At 52.4% G+C, this 18,685-nt stretch overlaps 1 protein-coding gene across 1 annotated transcript in view; it reads left to right on the top strand.

Moving 5' to 3' along the window:
• The first annotated feature begins 601 nt into the window (after positions 1 to 601).
• Positions 602 to 18,685, top strand: part of JDP2 (Jun dimerization protein 2) — a 42,120-nt gene continuing 24,036 nt past the window's right edge. Inside the window, exons 1-2 of the mRNA XM_038746058.1 lie at positions 602 to 663; positions 15,169 to 15,392. Of these exons, the coding sequence (XP_038601986.1) occupies positions 15,192 to 15,392 (201 nt within the window). The 5' untranslated portion in view covers positions 602 to 663; positions 15,169 to 15,191. The remainder of the gene's footprint in view (positions 664 to 15,168; positions 15,393 to 18,685) is intronic.

Raw genomic sequence — 18,685 nt, 5'->3', positions numbered from 1 at the left:
GGGAGAAGAGGAAGAGCAGGAGGAGAAAAACAGGAGGAAGAAGAGTGGGAGGAAGAGGGAGAGGAGGAAGAGCAGGAGGAGGAGAATCGGGGGGGGGGGGAAGAGTGGGAGGAAGAGGGAGAAGAGGAAGAGCAGGAGGAGGAAGAAGAGGGGGTGGTGAAGGTCAGTAGGCGTGTGTCTCCGGCTCCCCAGTCCCCTGTCCCCTGTCCCCTCCCTGTCTCCCTCCCTGGCTCCGTCCGTCCGTCCGTCCGTCCGTCCGTCCGTCCGCGTTTCCTTCGGTGTCGGTCCCCGCGTGACGTGTGCACCTGGCAGGCCGGCCGGTTCCGCATTCCCGCCCCCTCCCCGCCGCCCCGGGGCCGCTATATAACCGGGGCTGATGCAACCCGCCCCGCCGCCCGCCACAGCCCGCGGGAGGGACGCGCCGGAGCAGCGACGGGGGGGCCCAGGCTGCCGAGGAGAAGGAGGAGGAGGAGGAGAAAGAGGAGGAGGAGGAGGAGGAGGAGAAAGAGGAGGAGGAGGAGGAGGCTGCTGGGCGGCGGCGGCGGCGGCGGCGGCGGCTCCTCCCGGGCCGGGCCGGGCCGGGCCTGGGCGCGGGCACGGAGGGCCGGACCAAGCCGGCGGCGGGGCTCAGCGGGCACAGACCCCGCCTGCCCCCTCCGCACGGTGGGTACGACGCGCCCGGGACACCCCCGCCCCCCACCCCCGGTGGAGCCGCCGGTTGCCCCGGGAACCCCCGCCCCCGGCCCAGGGGGGAGCCCTGGGACCCCCTGCCCTGACCCCGGAGGGATCTGCCTGCGTCCCCGAGGATCCCCCGCCCCCAGCCCGGCCCCCAGCCCTGGGACCCCTTCTCCGACCCCGGGGGGAGCAGCTGGCAGCCCGGGGACCCCCTGCCCTGACCCCGGAGGGATCTGCTTGCATCCCCGGAGACCCCCCGCCCCCAGCCCGGGGGGAGCCGCTGGCAGCCCTGGGACCCCTTCTCCGACCCCGGGGGGAGCAGCTCGAGGCCCTGGGACCCCCTGCCCCCAGCCCGGAGGGATCTGCTTGCATCCCTGGGGACCCCCAGCCCGGGGGGAGCCGCTGGCAGCCCTGGGACCCCTTCTCCGACCCCGGGGGGAACAGCTCGAGGCCCTGGACCCCCTGCCCTGTGCTCGGGGGGAGCCGCTGGCAGCCCTGGGACCCCTTCTCCGACCCCCGGGGGAGAAGCTCGAGGCCCTGGAACCCCTTGCCCTGTGCCAGGGGGAGCAGCTGGCAGCCCTGGGCCCCCCCTGTCCCCAGCCCGGAGGGATCTGCTCGCATCCCCGGGGACCCCCCCGCCCCCAGCCCGGGGGGAGCCGCTGGCAGCCCTGGGACCCCCTTCTCCGACCCCGGGGGGAGCAGCTCGAGGCCCTGGACCCCCTGCCCTGTGCTCGGGGGGAGCTCCTTGCAGCCCTGGGACCCCCTGCCCCGTGCTCGGGTAGAGCTCCTTGAAGCCCTGGGACCCCTTCTCCGACCCCGGGGGGAGCAGCTCGCGGCCCTGGGACCCCCTGCCCTGTGCTCGGGGGGAGCTCCTTGCAGCCCTGGGACCCCTTCTCCGACCTCGGGGGGAGCAGCTCGCGGCCCTGGGACCCCATCTCCGACCCCGGGGGGAGCAGCTCGCGGCCCTGGGACCCCCTGTCCCGTGCTCGGGGGGAGCTCCTTGAAGCCCGGGACCTCCTTCCCTGGGGAGCAGCTGGCAGCCCTAGGACCCCCTGCCCTGAGCCTGGAGGGATGTGCTTGCGTCCCCGGGGACCCCCTGCCCTGTGCTCGGGAGGAAGCTCCTTGCTGCACTGGGACCCCCTGCCCCCGGCCCGGGTGGAGCTGCTTGCAGCCCTGGGACCCCCTGCCCTATGCCAGGGGGAGCAGCTGACAGCCCTGGGACCCCCTGCCCTGAGCCCAGAGGGATCTGCTTGCCTCCCCTGGGACCCCCTGCCCCCGGCCCGGGTGGAGCTGCTTGCAGCCGTGGGACCCCCTGCCCTATGCCAGGGGGAGCAGCTGACAGCCCTGGGACCCCCTGCCCTGAGCCCAGAGGGATCTGCTTGCCTCCCCGGGGACCCCCCTGCCCTGTGCTCAGGAGGGAGCCACTTGCATCCCCGGGGACCCCCTGCCCTGTGCTCGGGTGGAGCTCCTTGTAGCCCTGGGACCCCTTCTCCGACCCCGGGGGGAGACGCTGGTAGCCCTGGGACCCCTTCTCCGACCCCGGGGGGAGACGCTGGCAGCCCTGGGACCCCTTCTCCGACCCCGGGGGGAGACGCTGGCAGCCCTGGGACCCCTTCTCCGACCCCGGGGGCAGACGCTGGCAGCCCTGGGACCCCTTCTCCGACCCTGGGGGGAGCAGCTCGCAGCCCTGGACCCCCTGCCCTGTGCTCGGGGGGAGCTCCTTGCAGCCCTGGACCCCCTGCCCTGTGCTCGGGGGGAGCTCCTTGCAGCCCTGGGACCCCCTGCCCTGTGCTTGGGTGGAGCTCCTTGCAGCCCTGGGACCCCCTGCCCCCAGCCCGGGTGGAGCTGCTTGCAGCCCTACGACGCCCTGCCCTATGCCAGGGGGAGCAGCTGGCAGCCTTGGGACCCCCTGCCCTGAGCCCGGAGGGATCTGCTTGCGTCCCCGGGGACCCCCTGCACTGTGCTCGGGGGGAGCTCCTTGCAGCCCTGGGACCCCTTCTCCGGCCCCGGGGGGAGCAGTTGGCAGCACTGGGACCCCTTGCCCCCAGCCCGGGTGGAGCTGTTTGCAGCCCTGAGACGCCCTGCCCTAAGCCCAGGGGGATCCCCCGCCCCCAGCCCATGGGGAGCTGTTGGCAGCCCTGGGACCCCTTCTCCGACCTGGGGGGAGCAGCTGGCAGCACTGGGACCCCCTGCCCAGTGCTCGGGTGGAGCTTCTTGCATCCCTGGGACCCCCTGCCCCCAGCCCAGGGGGAGCTGCTTACATTCAATCAATCAATCAATCGTATTTATTGAGCGCTTACTGTGTGCAGAGCACTGTACTAAGCGCTTGGGAAGTACAAGTTGGCAACAGATTCCCGGGGACCCCCTGCCCTGTGCCAGGGGGAGCAGCCTGCAATCAGCGCCCTCGGCCCATGGGCTGGCTCCCTTCCCCACGGTGCCCTGACCGGGAGGGGCTCAGCCCCGGGCATGGGGGTGAAGGGCCTGGACTGTGTGTGTGTGTGTGTGTGACACTGACACCCCAGGGATTGGGGGAGTCTGGAGGCCCGGGGCTCCCCGGGCGGAGAAGATGGGCCTAGGGAGCTGGGCACTGTGAGGGATCCAAGGTCAGGGAACTGGGGGAGGGAGCGAAGCCCCTCGATGGGTCAGCTCCGGCCTCCTGCCTTTTGGCTCGCATGGTGGGCTAAGGCCATCCTGGCCTCTCCCCTTCCTTCCCTTCCCTCCCTCCTACTCTCCTTCCTTCTCTTCCTTCTCTCCCTCCCTCCCTCTGTCCCTTCACCGCTGGGCCCGGTTACATAAGGGGCTGCCTGGGAAAGTGCCAGCCCCTCCTCTCTCCCCGCCCGGGAGGTGCCATCCAAAGGGCCCGCCCCCCGAGAAGGTCAGGGAGCTAGTGAACCCATAGGGGTGGTCACCGAGGGAGGGGAGGAGGGACCCCCAGTCCAGAGCCCCGACCCAGGGGGCTTAAGGTCAATGACCTTCCCTGTGAGGTCAGAGGAAGAGGATGGAAAAGCTGGTGGCTGCAAAGAGCCACCCCACCTCACCCCCCACAAGTGCCCAGTTTGTTTTTCATCACCATCATCCTCATCATCCTCATCCTCAATCATCAGAGAGGCAGCCTAGCTTAGTAGAGAGAACAAGGGCCTCGGAGTCGAAGGATGCAGATTCTTATCCCGCCTCCACCACTTGTCTGCTGTGTGACCTTGGGCAAGTCGCTTAATTTCTCTGTGCCTCAGTTCCCTCATCTGTAAAATGGGGATTAAGACTGTGAGCCCCAGGTGGGGCAGGGAAAGCATCCAACCCGATTATCTTGTATCTACCCCAGTGCTTAGAACAGGACCTGGCACATAGTAAGCGCTTAACCAGTGCCCAATGGCACTTCTTATTATTATCATCATCATCATCATCAGTGATATTTATTCAGCACCTGCTACGTGCAGAGCACTTGGGAGAGTGCAGTACAACAGAGTTAGTATCAACAGACCTGTCTTCTGGTGACTCAGGCCAGAAGCAGGAGATACCTGCTCAGCTTCCAGACTTGATATTAATAACAATAATTGTGGTATTTGTGAAGTGCTTAGTATGCCCTCAGCACTGTACTGAGCTGCTGGGTTAGACAGACGATAATCGGGTCAGACACAGACCCTGACCCACTTGGTATTCACCGTCATCCCTTCCTCAGTTTTTCAGGGGGGAGACCAGGGCCTCCAGAATGGTCTTATTTGTAGACTAAATCAATCAATCAGTCAATCAATCAGTGGTATGACAGTGCTTACTGTATGCACAGCACTGTCACTGGATGCTAGATCAAATCTGAGACAAATCTGTTCAAACAGGGAGGATCCCAACACAACCCTGCCTTTAATCACTCGGGCTCTGATGCCAAACAGATCTACTGCCTTCCCCCATGCTCATCTGAGGTTTTATTAAAACAAGTTTGTGGGCCTTCATCTTTCAAACGAGTCTGGTTACTGTTTGCAGGCCTTTGAAGGGATTCAGGGTAGAGTCTAGGTCAGTAGCAGGTCAGAGTGGTTTTTTTATGCATGTAATCGGCAGTGAAGGTGGTTTCTGGCATCTCCGTGCCATCACACTCCATGACACGCTTTACAAACAGGACGGAGTCGCATCTGCAGCCAGGGGCGCGGAGGAGGGTGGCGGTGGTGGGGATAGAATAGATGTAAGCTTGTTGTGGGCAGGGAAAGTGTCTGTTATATTGTTGTGTTGTACTCTCCCTAGTGCTTAATACAGTGCCCTGCATGCAGTAAATGCTCAATAAATACGATTGATTGGTGGATGATCTGTCCGACTCTGGTGCTTTCCAACGCTTATTATCTGTCCTGATTTTGTTCTCCCACCCTGAGGAGCTCTATGCAAACACCACAGTCTTCCTAGAAGGTGGGAGCCTCTTCTGAACCTGAAAAGTTAGGATGCCTTTGGAAGGAACTGGTGTGTGTCTTTTTGTGGGGTTGATCCCCTGTTTCTTTCCTGCTCTTGGTCAAATAGGATGGTGTGCATGCAATCCCTACCCGGCTTAGGGCCTTGGCTAAGGGAATCTTTGTGGGAGGGGACCCAGCTGCCTCCCAAGAAAGCAGTAGATGTGGGGTGCAGTCTTACACCTCAAGACTTGGGGGAACTTGGGGAACGGCTTTCATTTTCATTCTTTCTCCTTCTGCTGTGTGGCAGGTTGTGTCTGGCTGACTTTCTGGGCTGCCGAGGGGACTAACAGAACCTGGTCCTGCTGGGTTTGTTTGGTTTTGTTGAAGTGAAGAGTGTTGCAATGTGTCGCCCTCTCACTCGGGTCTGTGTTCCCAGCTCGGCCCAAGAAAGGAAGGGGCCCCTGGGTGAGCTGCTCTAGGTTCCTTCAGCCCAAGTTCACTTGAGCAATCGGAGACCGAGCGAAAGGAATGTTTTTTTTCCAAGCTTTTTGCTCCAGGATGCAGTTTGCCTCTTTTCCAGGGTGGTGAAATAGGTTTGAAAATGAAATGGAAGAGGAAAATACTGTGTGTGTGTGTGTGTGCGCATGTGTACATGTGTATGGAGGGAGAGGGCAATAGTCACGTTATTTTTCCATTTTCCCTTAATTAAGGCCCTGTGGAGGTGTATTTGAAAACAGAGGGTCTCCTATGTCTTTGAGGAGGGTGAGAACACTGTTTTGGCTGGCTCCAGGGCCATATGCAGCGTATGGTGTCCAATGAAACTGGGCCTGGCTCATTCTGTTGCTTGTCTTGGCAGTCAGCTCCATGGCTTGTATTACCAGCCCTGGATCGCAACCACTGCCAAATTGTGTGTGTGTGTGTGTGTGTGTGTGTGTGTGTGTGTGTACTTGTGCATGTGTGTGCGTGTGTGTGCTTGTGTGGTTTGGCCTCTTGGAGTTTCGCGGAGACAAACGCCTCAGCGACCCACGCTAAGAATTTTCAGCTTGTGTTCCATGGACATTTCTGACCAAAGATGTTTTGTCAGAGTCCCTGCACTTGGGGATTTCCTGATTTGTCCTTACCCTGCCGCCCGTGGGATTCCAGGTATTGGAACTTGGTGGTCGGTGCCATCGCTCCGAAAGGCACGAAAAGAGTGGGCGGTGTAGATGTTTGGGCCACGGGCTTCTGACATGATCAAGGTGGAGGAGACCCTGCCCCAGTAGTAGTGCCTTTCCCCGCCTGCCATCTGGGCCAAGGCCAGAGATCTCCGAGGGGAATATAGGGATCATGGGGTGGTCTGGGGTTTTCCCAGCACTGGGAGGGAAGGAGTGGGAGAAGGGCTTGCTGTCTTTTTCCTTCCTCTTAACAGCAGAGTGTTTTGTCACTTCAGAAGGCAGCCTAGCAGGGAGTCCTCATGAGGGGACCAACGTCCCCTCAAACAAAGTAGAGCCAGCGGGAGCTCTTTGAGAGCCATATGTTCAGTTTCTGGCAAGATGTGTCGGGGCAATAGAGGAGGAGGCGTAGAAGAGAGAGCATGGGACTGGGAGTCTGGAAACCTGGGTTTTAATCTCAGCTCTGCCACCAGTCTGCTCTGTGACCTTGAGGAAGTCACTTAGCCTCGCTATGCCTCAGTTTCCTCATCTGCAAAATGAGAAGAGCCTTGCTCTCCCTTCCATTTAGATAGTGAGCCCTGGGACAGTGGACAGGAACGGTGTCTGATCTGATTATCCCGCTTCTTTAGGACACAGTATGAGTTTAATGAAAATCATAAGTATTAATTATGATTACTCTGGGAAAATCTGTAATCAGGGGCTTCCCCACCTTCCCTCTTAAGTTGCAGGGTGTGATGTCAGTTCTTCCCCTCCCCTCCTTCACCCCCTCCCCGGAATGGGGTCCTTCCAGGATTAACCCTTGCAGGGTTATCATCCCCTTAAAGCTCTCTTCCCTTTCACACCCTGGCCCCTGATGAGTGCCTCAATAATAATAATGATGATGATGGCATTTGTTAAGTGCTTACTATGTGCCAAGCACTGTTCTAAGCACTGGGGAGGATGCAAGGTAATCGGGTTGTCCCACATGGGGCTCACAGTCTTAATTCCCATTTTACAGATGAGGTAACAGGCCCAGAGAAGTGAAGTGACTTGCCACACAACTGACAAGTGGCGGAGCCGGGATAAGAATCCATGACCTCTGACTCCCAAGCCCGGGCTCTTTCCACTGAGCCACGCTTGAAATCCTCTGCTCAGGAACATTGAGAGAAAGTGGAATGTGAGTCAAGGATGTTGCTGGAACCGTAGGCCTGAAAGGTTAATACTTTGAACCAAAGGAGAATTTGCTAGCTCTGTGTGGTGGTGGAAGACTTTGGAAACCGTGAGGCAATGGTTGAATGCTTTCAAGAAACCCAGCCGGGGTGTTGTTGCCCTGGCCACGCACAGTTTCAATGGGGCATCATTTCTCTCATTCCTAGCTATTTTGTAGGACCCTGAGGGGGCTGTTTCAATCTTCTTCTCTGCTCCGGTGGTGAATGTGGTAGTGGCGAAAGGCTGACGAGTTCTCTGTATGGGCTGTTCGCTTTGCCAGTGCTGCCTGTGGGTGCCACCATGAATGCAACTAAATCTGGAGGGCCCCAGGGGATCCCGGGGGGTTGGTTATTTAGGTTGTCCTTGGGGCTGTTGGAACTTTGACGGAGGCTGAGGCAGTCAGGGTGGTCGCAGTCTTATAAAGCCACCAGAAGCTCTCTCCTTTGTCCCCCATTTCTAACCAGAGACGAAACCCGGGAGTCAGAACAACCTGGTTCTGATCATGGTTCCACCACTTTTCTGCTTTGTGATCTTGGGCAAGTCACTTCACTTCCCCCATAGCTGAGGTCTCTCATCTGTAAAATGGAGATTAAGAATGTGGGGCAGGGACTGTGTCCAACCCGATTTGCTTGTATTCACCGCAGTGGTTATTACAGTGCCTGGCACATAGTAAGCGCTCAACAAATAAAAACAATGAATGCGTTTGTTAAGCACTTACTATGTGCTCAGCACTATTCTAAGCGCCGGGGTAGGTAGAAGGTAATCAGGTTGTCCCACGTGGGGCTCACGGCCTTCATCCCCATTTTACAGATGAGATAATCGAGGCACAGAGAAGTGAAGTGACTTGCCCAAGGTCACACAGCAGACGAATGGCAGAGCCGGGATTAGAACTGACACCCAAGCTCCTGCTCTTGCCACTAGGCCACACTGCTTCTCAAATTCCACAGTCATTAAGTCTGTAGTCCTTCCCATCCCCACCCTGGGCCTCTTTGTTCCCTGGCTCTTGTGCCATTCCAGGGAAGATGTCAGTCTGATGGCTTAGACAGGCATGCCCCAAATATCCTAGGCATTCAGTAGCTATCCTGGGCACTTGCCTAATGTCTACCTACTCCTATAGTCAGAAGTCCTTCCTTATAGGTAACCTAAAGTTCTTCTGCTGCATTTTAAGCTGGTTTCTTTCCTCAGTGGAAATGAAGAACAGCTGGCCACTTGTAATAAGTCTGCAAGTACTGAACCCTGCTAAATCACTTCCTCAGCTTCCCTCCTTAATTCCGATTCTTTGCAACTCTCCTGTTGGCCCATTTTCTAGCTTTTTTAAGTAACTTTAAAGCTCATCTTTGGACCCTTTCCCACTTCTGTTCATGGGACTTAAAATTTAGAATCCCAAACTGGACATAGTCGATTTCTCAGAGACCTGATGAAAACAGGGTACGGTGATGAGGGCTGGGGATGGGGAAATCACTTGACAATTTTTGCACGCCGTGCTCTCATACTCCCAAATTGCACCAGCTACTGTGGCCGTAGTCAGTGTTTGGTCGCCTGTCCTCTCCAGAACCTTTTCTGCCATATCTGTGTTCAGTTGTCAGTTCGCATCTTGAATTCGTTCATAACTTTATACCTTTCCCTACTTAACTTCTTCCAATTTATTTTTACTATTATTAAGTACTAGCCATTGGCCTCTTTGGAGTCATTACGCACCTTATGAGCATATGACCATATTGTTAAACTACCACTACTACTACTAATAATAATGATTACCCTGTCTCCTGGCTCTCCACATTCCAGGCCATGCCTTACTCTGCTCTCCGGATCTTTTTCTTTTTCTTTTTAATGGTACAGTGCTTATAATGTATCAAGCACTGTATTAAATTTTGGGGTAGATAAAACCTCATCAGGATGGGCACAATCTCTGTCCCACCTGGGGCTCCCAGTCTAAGTAGGAGGAAGATGTAATCCCCATTTTACAAATGAGGAAACTGAAGCACAGAGAAGTTAAATGACTTGCCCAAGATCACACAGCAGATAAGTGGCAGAGCTGGGGGTTTGATCCCAGATCCTCTGACTTTCAGACCCACGCTCTTTCCCTAGGCCATGCTGCTTCCCAGCGTGGCCTAGTGGAAAACCTATTCAAACCAGGTCTCCCCACTCCTTAAGAACCTCCAGTGTTTGCCCATCAACCTCCACATCAAACAGAAACTCCTTACCATCAGCTTTAAAGCAATCAGCTCGCCCCGTCCTACTTTACCTTGCTGATTTCGTACTACAGCCCAGCCCTCACACTTGGCTTTTCTAGTGTCAGGTTGCTCATTGCCTCACTCTTACCTGTTTCGCCGATGAAACTTTGCCCACATCCTTCCTCCGGCCTGGAACTCCCATCCCTCCATATATGATAGGGCACTACTCTCCCAACCTTCAAAGCCTTATTAAATTCCCATCTCCAAGAGGACTTCCATGATGAAGCTCCTTTTCCCTTACTCCCTTCTCCCTCCTCCGTTGGATCTGTATCCTTTAAGCACTTGATATTCACTGCACAGGACTTACGTACATATCCATATTTATTTCAATTCATGTCTGTCTCCCCCTCTTGACTGTAAGCTCTCTGTGGGCAGAGGACGTATCTACAAACTGTTGTATTTTACTCTTCTAAGCACTTAGTACAGTGCTCTGCGCACAATAAATGCTCAGTAAATACCACTGATTGTGGTATAGTAAAAAAAAATAATGGTATTTGTTAAGCACTTACTATGTGCCAAGCACTGTTCTAAGCACTGGGGGAGATACAAGTCTATCAGGTTGTCCCAAGTGGGGCTCACAGTCTTAATCCCCATTTTCCAGATGAGGTAACTGAGGCCCAGAGAAGTGAAGTGACTTTCCCAAGGTCATACAGCTGACAAGTGGCAGAGTGGGATTAGAACCCACGACCTCTGACTCCCAAGCCTGGACTCCTGCCACCGAGCCACACTGCTTCTCTTATAATAATCACAGTAATGATAATAATAATAACATTTGTTAAGCACTTACTGTGTGTCAAGCACTGTTCTAACCACTGGGGTAGATGTAAGTTGATCAGGTTGGACACAGTCCCTGTCCCACATGGAACTCAGAGTCTAAGTGGAGGGGGAACAGGTATTGAATCCCCATTTTACAGATGAGAAAACTGAGGGACAGAGAAGTTAAATAACTTGCCCAAGGTCACATAGCAAGCAAGCGGCGGAGCTGGGATTAGAACCAAGGTCCTCTGGCTCCCAGGTTCATGCTTCTTCCTGTAGGCCACCGTGCCTATTATATGCCACACGTGTAATACTAAGTGCTGGGGTAGATACATGATAATCAAATTGAACACAATCCCCATCCCAAATGGAGCTCACAGTCTAAGTAGGAGGGAGAACAAGAATGGAATCCTCATTTTACAGATGAGTAAACTGAGGTAGAGAGCAGTTAAGTGACTTGCCCAAGGTCATGGAGTAGACAAACAGCAGAACCAGAATTAGAACCCAGATCTTCTGAACCCCAGGCCCTTGCTCTTTCCAAAGATATTAAATGGTACTGAACTTAGAACTGATGTATGTGGAACGCATATCTGATATTCCACCCCACATCGATTCAGGATCTTTGATTATTGTATTCTGTTTTTCTATCAAACCATAGTGGGTCAAGCAATGGTATTTATCAAGGATTAAGTGTGTGCAGAGCTCTCAACAAGGTAATCTAGGGAACTGCAAAGAAAGAATAAGATAATAATTATGGTATTTGTTGAGTGCTTACTATGTGCCAAGCACTGTACTAAGCGCTGGGACGGATACAAGCAAGTCAGGTTGGACACAGTCCCTTGTCCCACGTGGGGCTCACAGTCTCAATCCCCATTTTACAGATGAGGTAACTGAGGCCCAGAGAAGTGAAGTGACTTGTCCAAGGTCACACAGCAGACAAATGGCAAGAGCTGGGATTAGAATCCATGACCTTCTGACTCCTACGCCCGTGCTCTAACCGTGACGCCATGCTCCTTCTCTTCTCCGATTCTTCCCTTTGAGGACTTGTAATCGAATGGAGAGACAAGGCACACACCGTCCGGGAATACCGATAAACATACAGGGCAGAGGCGTATGACATTTGGTACATACGAGTACGAATATAGTTAGTTCTAGAGCATGGAGGTTATGTTCTTGATTAGCCCAGCATTGAAGATAACTCTAATGACACAAATGTTTCTTCCAACATTCTACTGCATCTATCCAGAAAGAAGCGTGGTGTTGGAAGAATATTCCCTAATTCCAGAACAACATTCTGTTGGGGGTGAAAACTCACACCATGAAAGAACCTAGTGTATTAGAATCATGATTTGCAGCTGGAAAGATTGGAGCAGGCAGAGTTAAATGGGGGCTCTGGAAAGGATTCCTTGAGGAGGGAGGATTTTAGTAACATTTGAAGAAAAGGAAGCATCCAGGAGTTCAGGGACCTTAGGAGCCTGGAACATGGAAGGTTCTGGGATATGGTGAATTTCCTCTTCTGAGGCTGTGGCTTCTGTTTGAATTCATTGATGAAGGCAATTCCTGATAAATAAGTAGGAGGAAAGAGGAGACGGCCCAGGCTTTGAATGTTGCAGTACTCCCTTTCACACTCTGCATCGCTTGGAGTTATAACACATTTTTCTTTACTTCTGCAAGTTTCATCTTTGTTTTTACACTGACCTACCCAATTTTAACCCTTCCTTTTTCTCAGCATTTATCCTGAATAGTCTCCGGTTTAGAGGTATGCTATTCAGGTTTTAGATTGTTTTGAATTTGTTGAAACAGCTTCTTTGGCAAATATCGCCCTCCTCCCACCCCATCGGGCACATGTGAGCATGCTCACACACACACACACACACTCACACACACACACACTTTACACAGTGGAAAAGTTCAGTTGTATCAGTAGAATTCCAGCCTTAAATCTTCAACCTATCCTTCTCATTAAGTAGGGCCAGTCCTGTTTTGTCCACTTTCTGCCCCCTCACAACTCTAGAGACATGCATGGTGAGTATTCCGTGGTGAATGTCAGCTGTTGTGGTTTTCTTTTAGGAATGGAATGTGTTTAATATTTTGTGGTTTGTATCTAAGCAGTGAGGGGCACTGGGGGGGAGACCTAATGTGGGCTGGCGGGGTGGGGAGGTGCATGGGTTCTATCAGGATACTTAGGGGAAAAGCGTCCAGGGTGAGTGGGAAGTTCCATGGGGAACAGACTCCCAAGGAGTGTGTCACCCAAGGGAGCCATCTAGAACAAATATTTCTGAGATTTCCTGAGGGGGCAGCTGGCTATCCAGGGGTTTATACAGTGGCGGATAATTCATTATGCCTCTGAATCACTTTATAGTGTCTCATTTCTCCTGTCTGTGTGTGAAAATAAACAGAAGCTGCTGGCAGAGTCTGTCATTTCCCTAACAGATCTGGGGTCTGCCTTCAGCCCATGGAAAATAGCTCCCAGGGGATGACTTCTGGGTACTTCAGGAGGGTGGCTTTTCCTTTTCCTGGATCACTCACTGGGGCAGTTTTAAGTGCGGTGACAGTACTATATTAAAGGACTTGCAAATATCCAGTAGTCCAGTCTGAGGAGATCATTTACTCTCACATCTGCTTTTCCTATTACAGGTGGGCAGCTCCTCAAGTCTGCGGGCATTAGGCAGTTCTGTGGGAGAGAAACCTTGGTTATGGAAATACCGGTTTCCTTTGCCGTGTTTGACTTGGGCCGGCTGGCCAGGTGTTTTTTAGATGGCATCTTGGCAAAGTGCGAAGTTTGAGGGCCTAGCTAGATGGAATGACATTTAAGAACCCACATTGTATTGAGGGAAGTGGGATAAAAGATACCCATCTGATTCATCTCTGTTGTAGTCTCCCAAAGACTTCGTGCAGCACTCTTGCACACAGTAAGCGTTCAATAAATACCATTGATTGATGGGCAAACAATTCACTGTAGGAGGTGCTGGACTGAGCTGTCCACTGTTCCTCATCTCTGTGGGGCTTAGCCCTGGGAACTTCTTGCAGGAGCTTCCCCAACTATCCTGTCTGCCACCAGGGAACTACGGGGATGCTTAGGTAATGGGAGGCCTGATTCACCGTAAGTTTAGTGCTGGATCCCCAGCAGCCTACATCCCATGGGGGAGGGTTTTTAGGAGCATTTGCACGCTTGTAGTTTCTCCAGGATACAGACTTCAGCATTCCAGGGGTCTCCAGGTGATCTTTTGGGGGCTCCTCTATGTCAAAACCCAGCCTGGAGCTAGGGATCCTAAAGGTCCCTTTAGAGATAATATGATCAGATTCCTGGTCACTTTAGATGGGACAGAGGTGGGGGAGAGGAGGAAAACGGGGGTAAAAATGGGGAGAGCTGAGAGCACTCATCTGCTTCCTCTGCTGCCTCATTCTCTGCCACTTGCACCAGGCAGCCCAGAAGAAACCCAGCCCAGGACAGGGGAGTCCACTTGGGGACCAGAAAGGATGGGGAGACAGGATTTGGGCACACTGGTTCAACCTGGGCAAAGTCTCCACTGGGGCTAGCTCTGGCAGGTGATCAGAGTGTGCCATAATTGTGGACCTTAAATTGAAGCTTGTGAGGTAACTGAGACCACGCTTCCCTGTCACCCCCTCCCTCTCCACTGCCTCCATCCCCAAGCAATCTCCTTTCTCCTCTTTCTGCATATCCCTAAAACAGGGGTTGGGATAGATCCTGTTTTGCCTAAATTGGGATATCTGGTCACCTTACCACAGTGTCCCTATTAGTGAAGAAGGCTACACTTATAGAGGAAGAAAAATACTGTGGATCATTGCTGCTACTGGAATTCAGGAATGGACATAAATGAATGAAGAACTCAAGGGAGGGCTCTACCTTGAAACAATAGACAATTGTGACAGTTGCCATTTGTCTTATGAAATTGCCTTTTTCTACCTCGAAGGATAAAGGATAGTGGAGGAGAAATATGATGTGTAATTTAAGTCTGGGATTGCTGAATCCATTTTCATCTGTTGGGCCCTTGAATAGCTGCCTCGTATGTTCGGCTTAGTGGAAAGAGCCCGGGCTTGGGAGTCAGAGGTCATGGGTTCTAATCCCAATTCTGCCATTTGTCAGCTGTGTGACTTTGGGCAAGGCATTTAACTTCTCTGGGCCCTCATCTGTAAAATGGGGATGTAGCCTGTGAGCCCTACTTGGGGCAACCTGATTACCTTGAACCTACCCCAGCTCTTAGAACAGTGCTTTGGACATAGTAAGCGCTTAACAAATGCTATTATTATTATTATTATTATTTTATTACCAGTGCTGAATAGTATGTAAATTCCACACTAGATTATAAAATTCTTGAGTCCAGGGATCATATCTACCCACTATATTGCACCCCTTTAGGCTATGGGACAGGGACGAAGTCTGATCTGATTACCTTGTTTCTACCCCAGTGTGTGGTATAGTATTTGGCACATGATAAGTGCTGAACAAATACCACTACTCTTATTGTTATTATCATATTGAACTCTTCTGAGCACCTACTACAGTGCTATGCACACACTAAATGCTAAATGAATACCACTTCTCACTGATTGATTGGAATTGAGGATGGAGCAGGTTGGAGGAGGTAAATTAACTTTTCGTTTGTTCATCCCTTTGTGGGGAAGGTTACGCTGGAATTCCTCTCTTGTGCTTGCTTCATCTCAGATGTATACATGCATACACATGTACACACACAGAGACCCACCCTTTCTGAACTGGTTCTAGGAAGCTTTTGTTGACCACTTGCATTCTGTATCTCTCTTCCCTTGCAGACAGTGGGTCCCTTTCTTCTGCTATGATGCCAGGACAGATTCCAGACCCTTCCGTGACGGCAGGTGCTCTTCCAGGCCTTGGCCCGTTGACAGGACTTCCTGGCACCGCCCTGACCGCGGAGGAGCTGAAGTTCGCCGACATCCGAAACATTGGAGCTGTGATCTCGCCCTTGCATTTCCTCGAGGTGAAGTTGGGCAAGAGGCCTCAGCCGGTGAAGAGTGAGGTGAGCAAAGTGGCCGCATGAGCCCAGGTCCTCTCGATGGGCGGGGTTAGGCTGTGAAGGGCCTTAAGAGAAGCAGCGTGGCTCAGTGGAAAGAGCACGGGCTTTGGAGTCAGAGGTCATGGGTTCAAATCCCAGCTCCGCCACTTGTCAGCTGTGTGGCTTTGGGCAAGTCACTTAACTTCTCTGGGCCTCAGTTACCTCATCTGTAAAATGGGGATTAAGACTGTGAGCCCCATGTGGGACAACCTGATCACCTTGTATCCCCCCAGCGCTTAGAGTAGTGCTTTGCACATAGTAAGCGCTTAATAAATGCCATTATTATTATTAAGCACACCTGGCCTTGGGCAGAGTAAGAAACACATACCTAGTGGCTTCGCTATCCATGTCCTGCTCCTTTCCCCAGTCCTCTGGCATCTGTGTATCTTAGTTACTATGATATGGTTGGGACATCTTCAACGCCAGAGAACCATGGGGGTTAGGGAATCGCATATTCATGGCAGAGTTGCCAAACAACTGTGTGTGTGTGCATGCGCATGCACGTATGCAGGCATGTACAGCGTCCAGTGCCTTTCACTTTAAGAAGGTCACATTTCACCCAAGGCTGGTGGAATGGGTCTATTTAAAATAAAAATAATAAACCCCTAAGATCTCAATCTTTTGAATGGTTCGTATTTTTGGAGCTGTTGGTCGGTAAGGATACGGCGTTGCAGGGGTGGGTGAGCTGGACTGAGTGGCTGTCTGTTTCACGGGGGCTGGGTACCGTGCTCTGCGCACAGTAGGCGCTCAATAAATACGGTGGAATGAATGAATGGGAGCATAGCAAAAGGTTGGGGAAGGTTTGGTGGGGGCGGTGGGAGGGCCTGACACTTTTGGAAGTGTTGATAGCTCCTTCTTGGCTATCAACTTGGCTGCCCCCGGGCAGGTGGGTGGAGGGAGTGGAGGTGAGATTACTATCATTAGGAGAGGATGATGTGGAGTAGAGGAATCAAAATGATAGAATTCAAGGACTGGAAGACCACTTGAGGGTATTTAGTCCGTTTCCCTGCCTCCAACGGATCTGCCTTTGAACCATCCTGAGCCGATGCATTTCTCTGGTGCAGTTTAAACCTCCTGTATGCCTTCACTGAAACTGAGAACTGCTGGTCACCATTCATCGACCTCCCCATCTCGGGGAAGAGTTCCGGGGTGAGGTTAGTAGTGTTTTGGTCATTAAGTTCATTTCGCTTCCTCCTTGGCCGTCCTGGTGTCGGGAGCATTCTTTAAATGGATCGGACAGAGCAGTGGTGCAAACGTCCTTGACAGCTAATGTGGCTGCAAAGACTGCAGTGGCTTTTCAACAAGGCTTCCTTGGCCACATTCTGCCAGTCTTTGGCTCTGCGGCGCAGCATCGTTCACTTTGGCGTCAAATGGATTTTGTCTGCCAAATCCTCCTGCGCCCTTCACAACATGCTGCACCCTTGCCCGCCTTCTCCTTGTGGCACCCGCTGCCGCAGTGGGAATGTGGCAGGTAAGGAATAAGGGAGCCTGAGAGGTGAGGGGGCCAACTAGCAGCACTCTTTTCAATTCCAGAATGTAGGTTCTCAGTCTGAAGCTACGAGACCGGGCCAAGGCTCTCCCGTTTACTTATGAGGAGTGGGTCCCTCGTCATCATCATCTTCATCAGAGGGAAAACTTAGGGATGCTCAAAAGTAGATCACTAACCGGATAGAGCACGGGCTTGGGAGTCAGAAGGATTTGGTTCTAATCCCAACTCCGACACATGTCTGCTGTGTGACCTTGGGCAAGTCACTTCACTTCTCTGGGCCTCAGTTACCTCATCTGTAAAATGGGGATTAGGAGTGTGAGCCCCTTGTGGGACATGAACTGTGTCCAATCTGATTAACTTGTATCTACCCCAGCTCTTAGAACAGTGCTTGGAACATAATAAGTGCTTAACAGTTACCATTATTAATAGTACTATTATTATTATTAATTATTAAGAAGGTCAGAATCTCACACTTTTCCTCCAAGTTTCCCTTGATGGTCACTTTTAGAGACAGAATACCGGACTGGATGAACCACTGGTCAGATCCAGTAATGCCGTTGCTTTTGGTTTTACTGAGCTTTAGTTATTAGATTTAAATTAATATGCTCCAGATGATTCATTAATTGACTATGTAGTAGCTGATCCACTGTATTCTTAGCTGCACTCACACAGCTAAAAATGCTGCCACTTCTGGCATTCGATAAAGAACTTATTTAATGTTCTGTCCCAGACAGATCTTGTAAGTAGTTGAAACTACAGTCCAGGACACATTCAGACTTAGGATCATCTCTCCTTCCCCACTCCCTACCTCTTCCCATTCCGGTGAAAGGTGCTAAGTAGGATCTTTCCTTCCTTTTAAAAAAAGATCTTTTTTATTTGGGGTATTTTTACATTTCACAGTTCTCCCCCCAAATCATGGCCTGTTCCTGCTAATGACGCCCTGCCTCCAGGAGCACCCAACAAAATCTGCTGGTGAGTCTGCGAAAATAACAACAGTTTCTAGGGCAGATTTGCATATCTTTCCCCTCATTGCCAGACTGCAGAGATGAAGCAGTACATCTTGTCACCCTGTGTGCCAAGTGAGCCCTGTGACTGATGCTCTTCTGTAGCTGCCTTGGTGGCCTCCTTATCAGCCGGATAGGGAGAGGTGCCAACTCTAAGCAACTGGTTTCAAAAAAGAAAACATATTTCAGTGGCCTGCACTGGAGTCATCAATCAGTCGTGCTTATTGAGCACTTACTGTGTGCAGAGCACCGTACTAAGAACTTGGGAGAGTATAGTACAACAGAAGTTGGTGGACATGTTCCCTGCCCACATTGAACTTACAGATTAGAGTCCTCCCTGGTGCTCTCTATGGGAGATTGCTTGCTGGGCCCTCAGTCAAAGCGAGGATTAACAGAAGCCCCTCTTGCGAATCCCAAAAGACCTTTCAGCCCGCAGCAGTCTGCCAACGTCTGCCAAGCTGGAGAAGGCTTTTCTCAGGGTGCAGATGGCATTTGGCTGGACGTGGCAAGGGAATGAGGAGACTTGCAGCTTCCAACCAGAGCTCTGCGGTCTCCACTGGCCTTGTCTCCTTGTGATAGATGAGGGCAGCTGTTACAAGCTACTCATTTTGAGATGGCTCAGATGGTCTATTTGGGAGCAGGACCTGGGGACTTCACTGCAGCTCAATCCGTCTCTTGAGACTCGCTGATTTGGTCATCGGCTGTCCTTGACCTGAAAGACTCTCCCTTCTAGCAGTCATTTTCCTGGAGACTGGTCAGAGAAG

This window comes from Tachyglossus aculeatus, chromosome 1 (genome assembly GCF_015852505.1).
Source record: "Tachyglossus aculeatus isolate mTacAcu1 chromosome 1, mTacAcu1.pri, whole genome shotgun sequence".
Classification (NCBI taxonomy): domain Eukaryota; kingdom Metazoa; phylum Chordata; class Mammalia; order Monotremata; family Tachyglossidae; genus Tachyglossus; species Tachyglossus aculeatus.
Note: the sequence above shows the minus strand (reverse complement) of the source record. Positions and strands in the feature narration are given on the sequence as shown.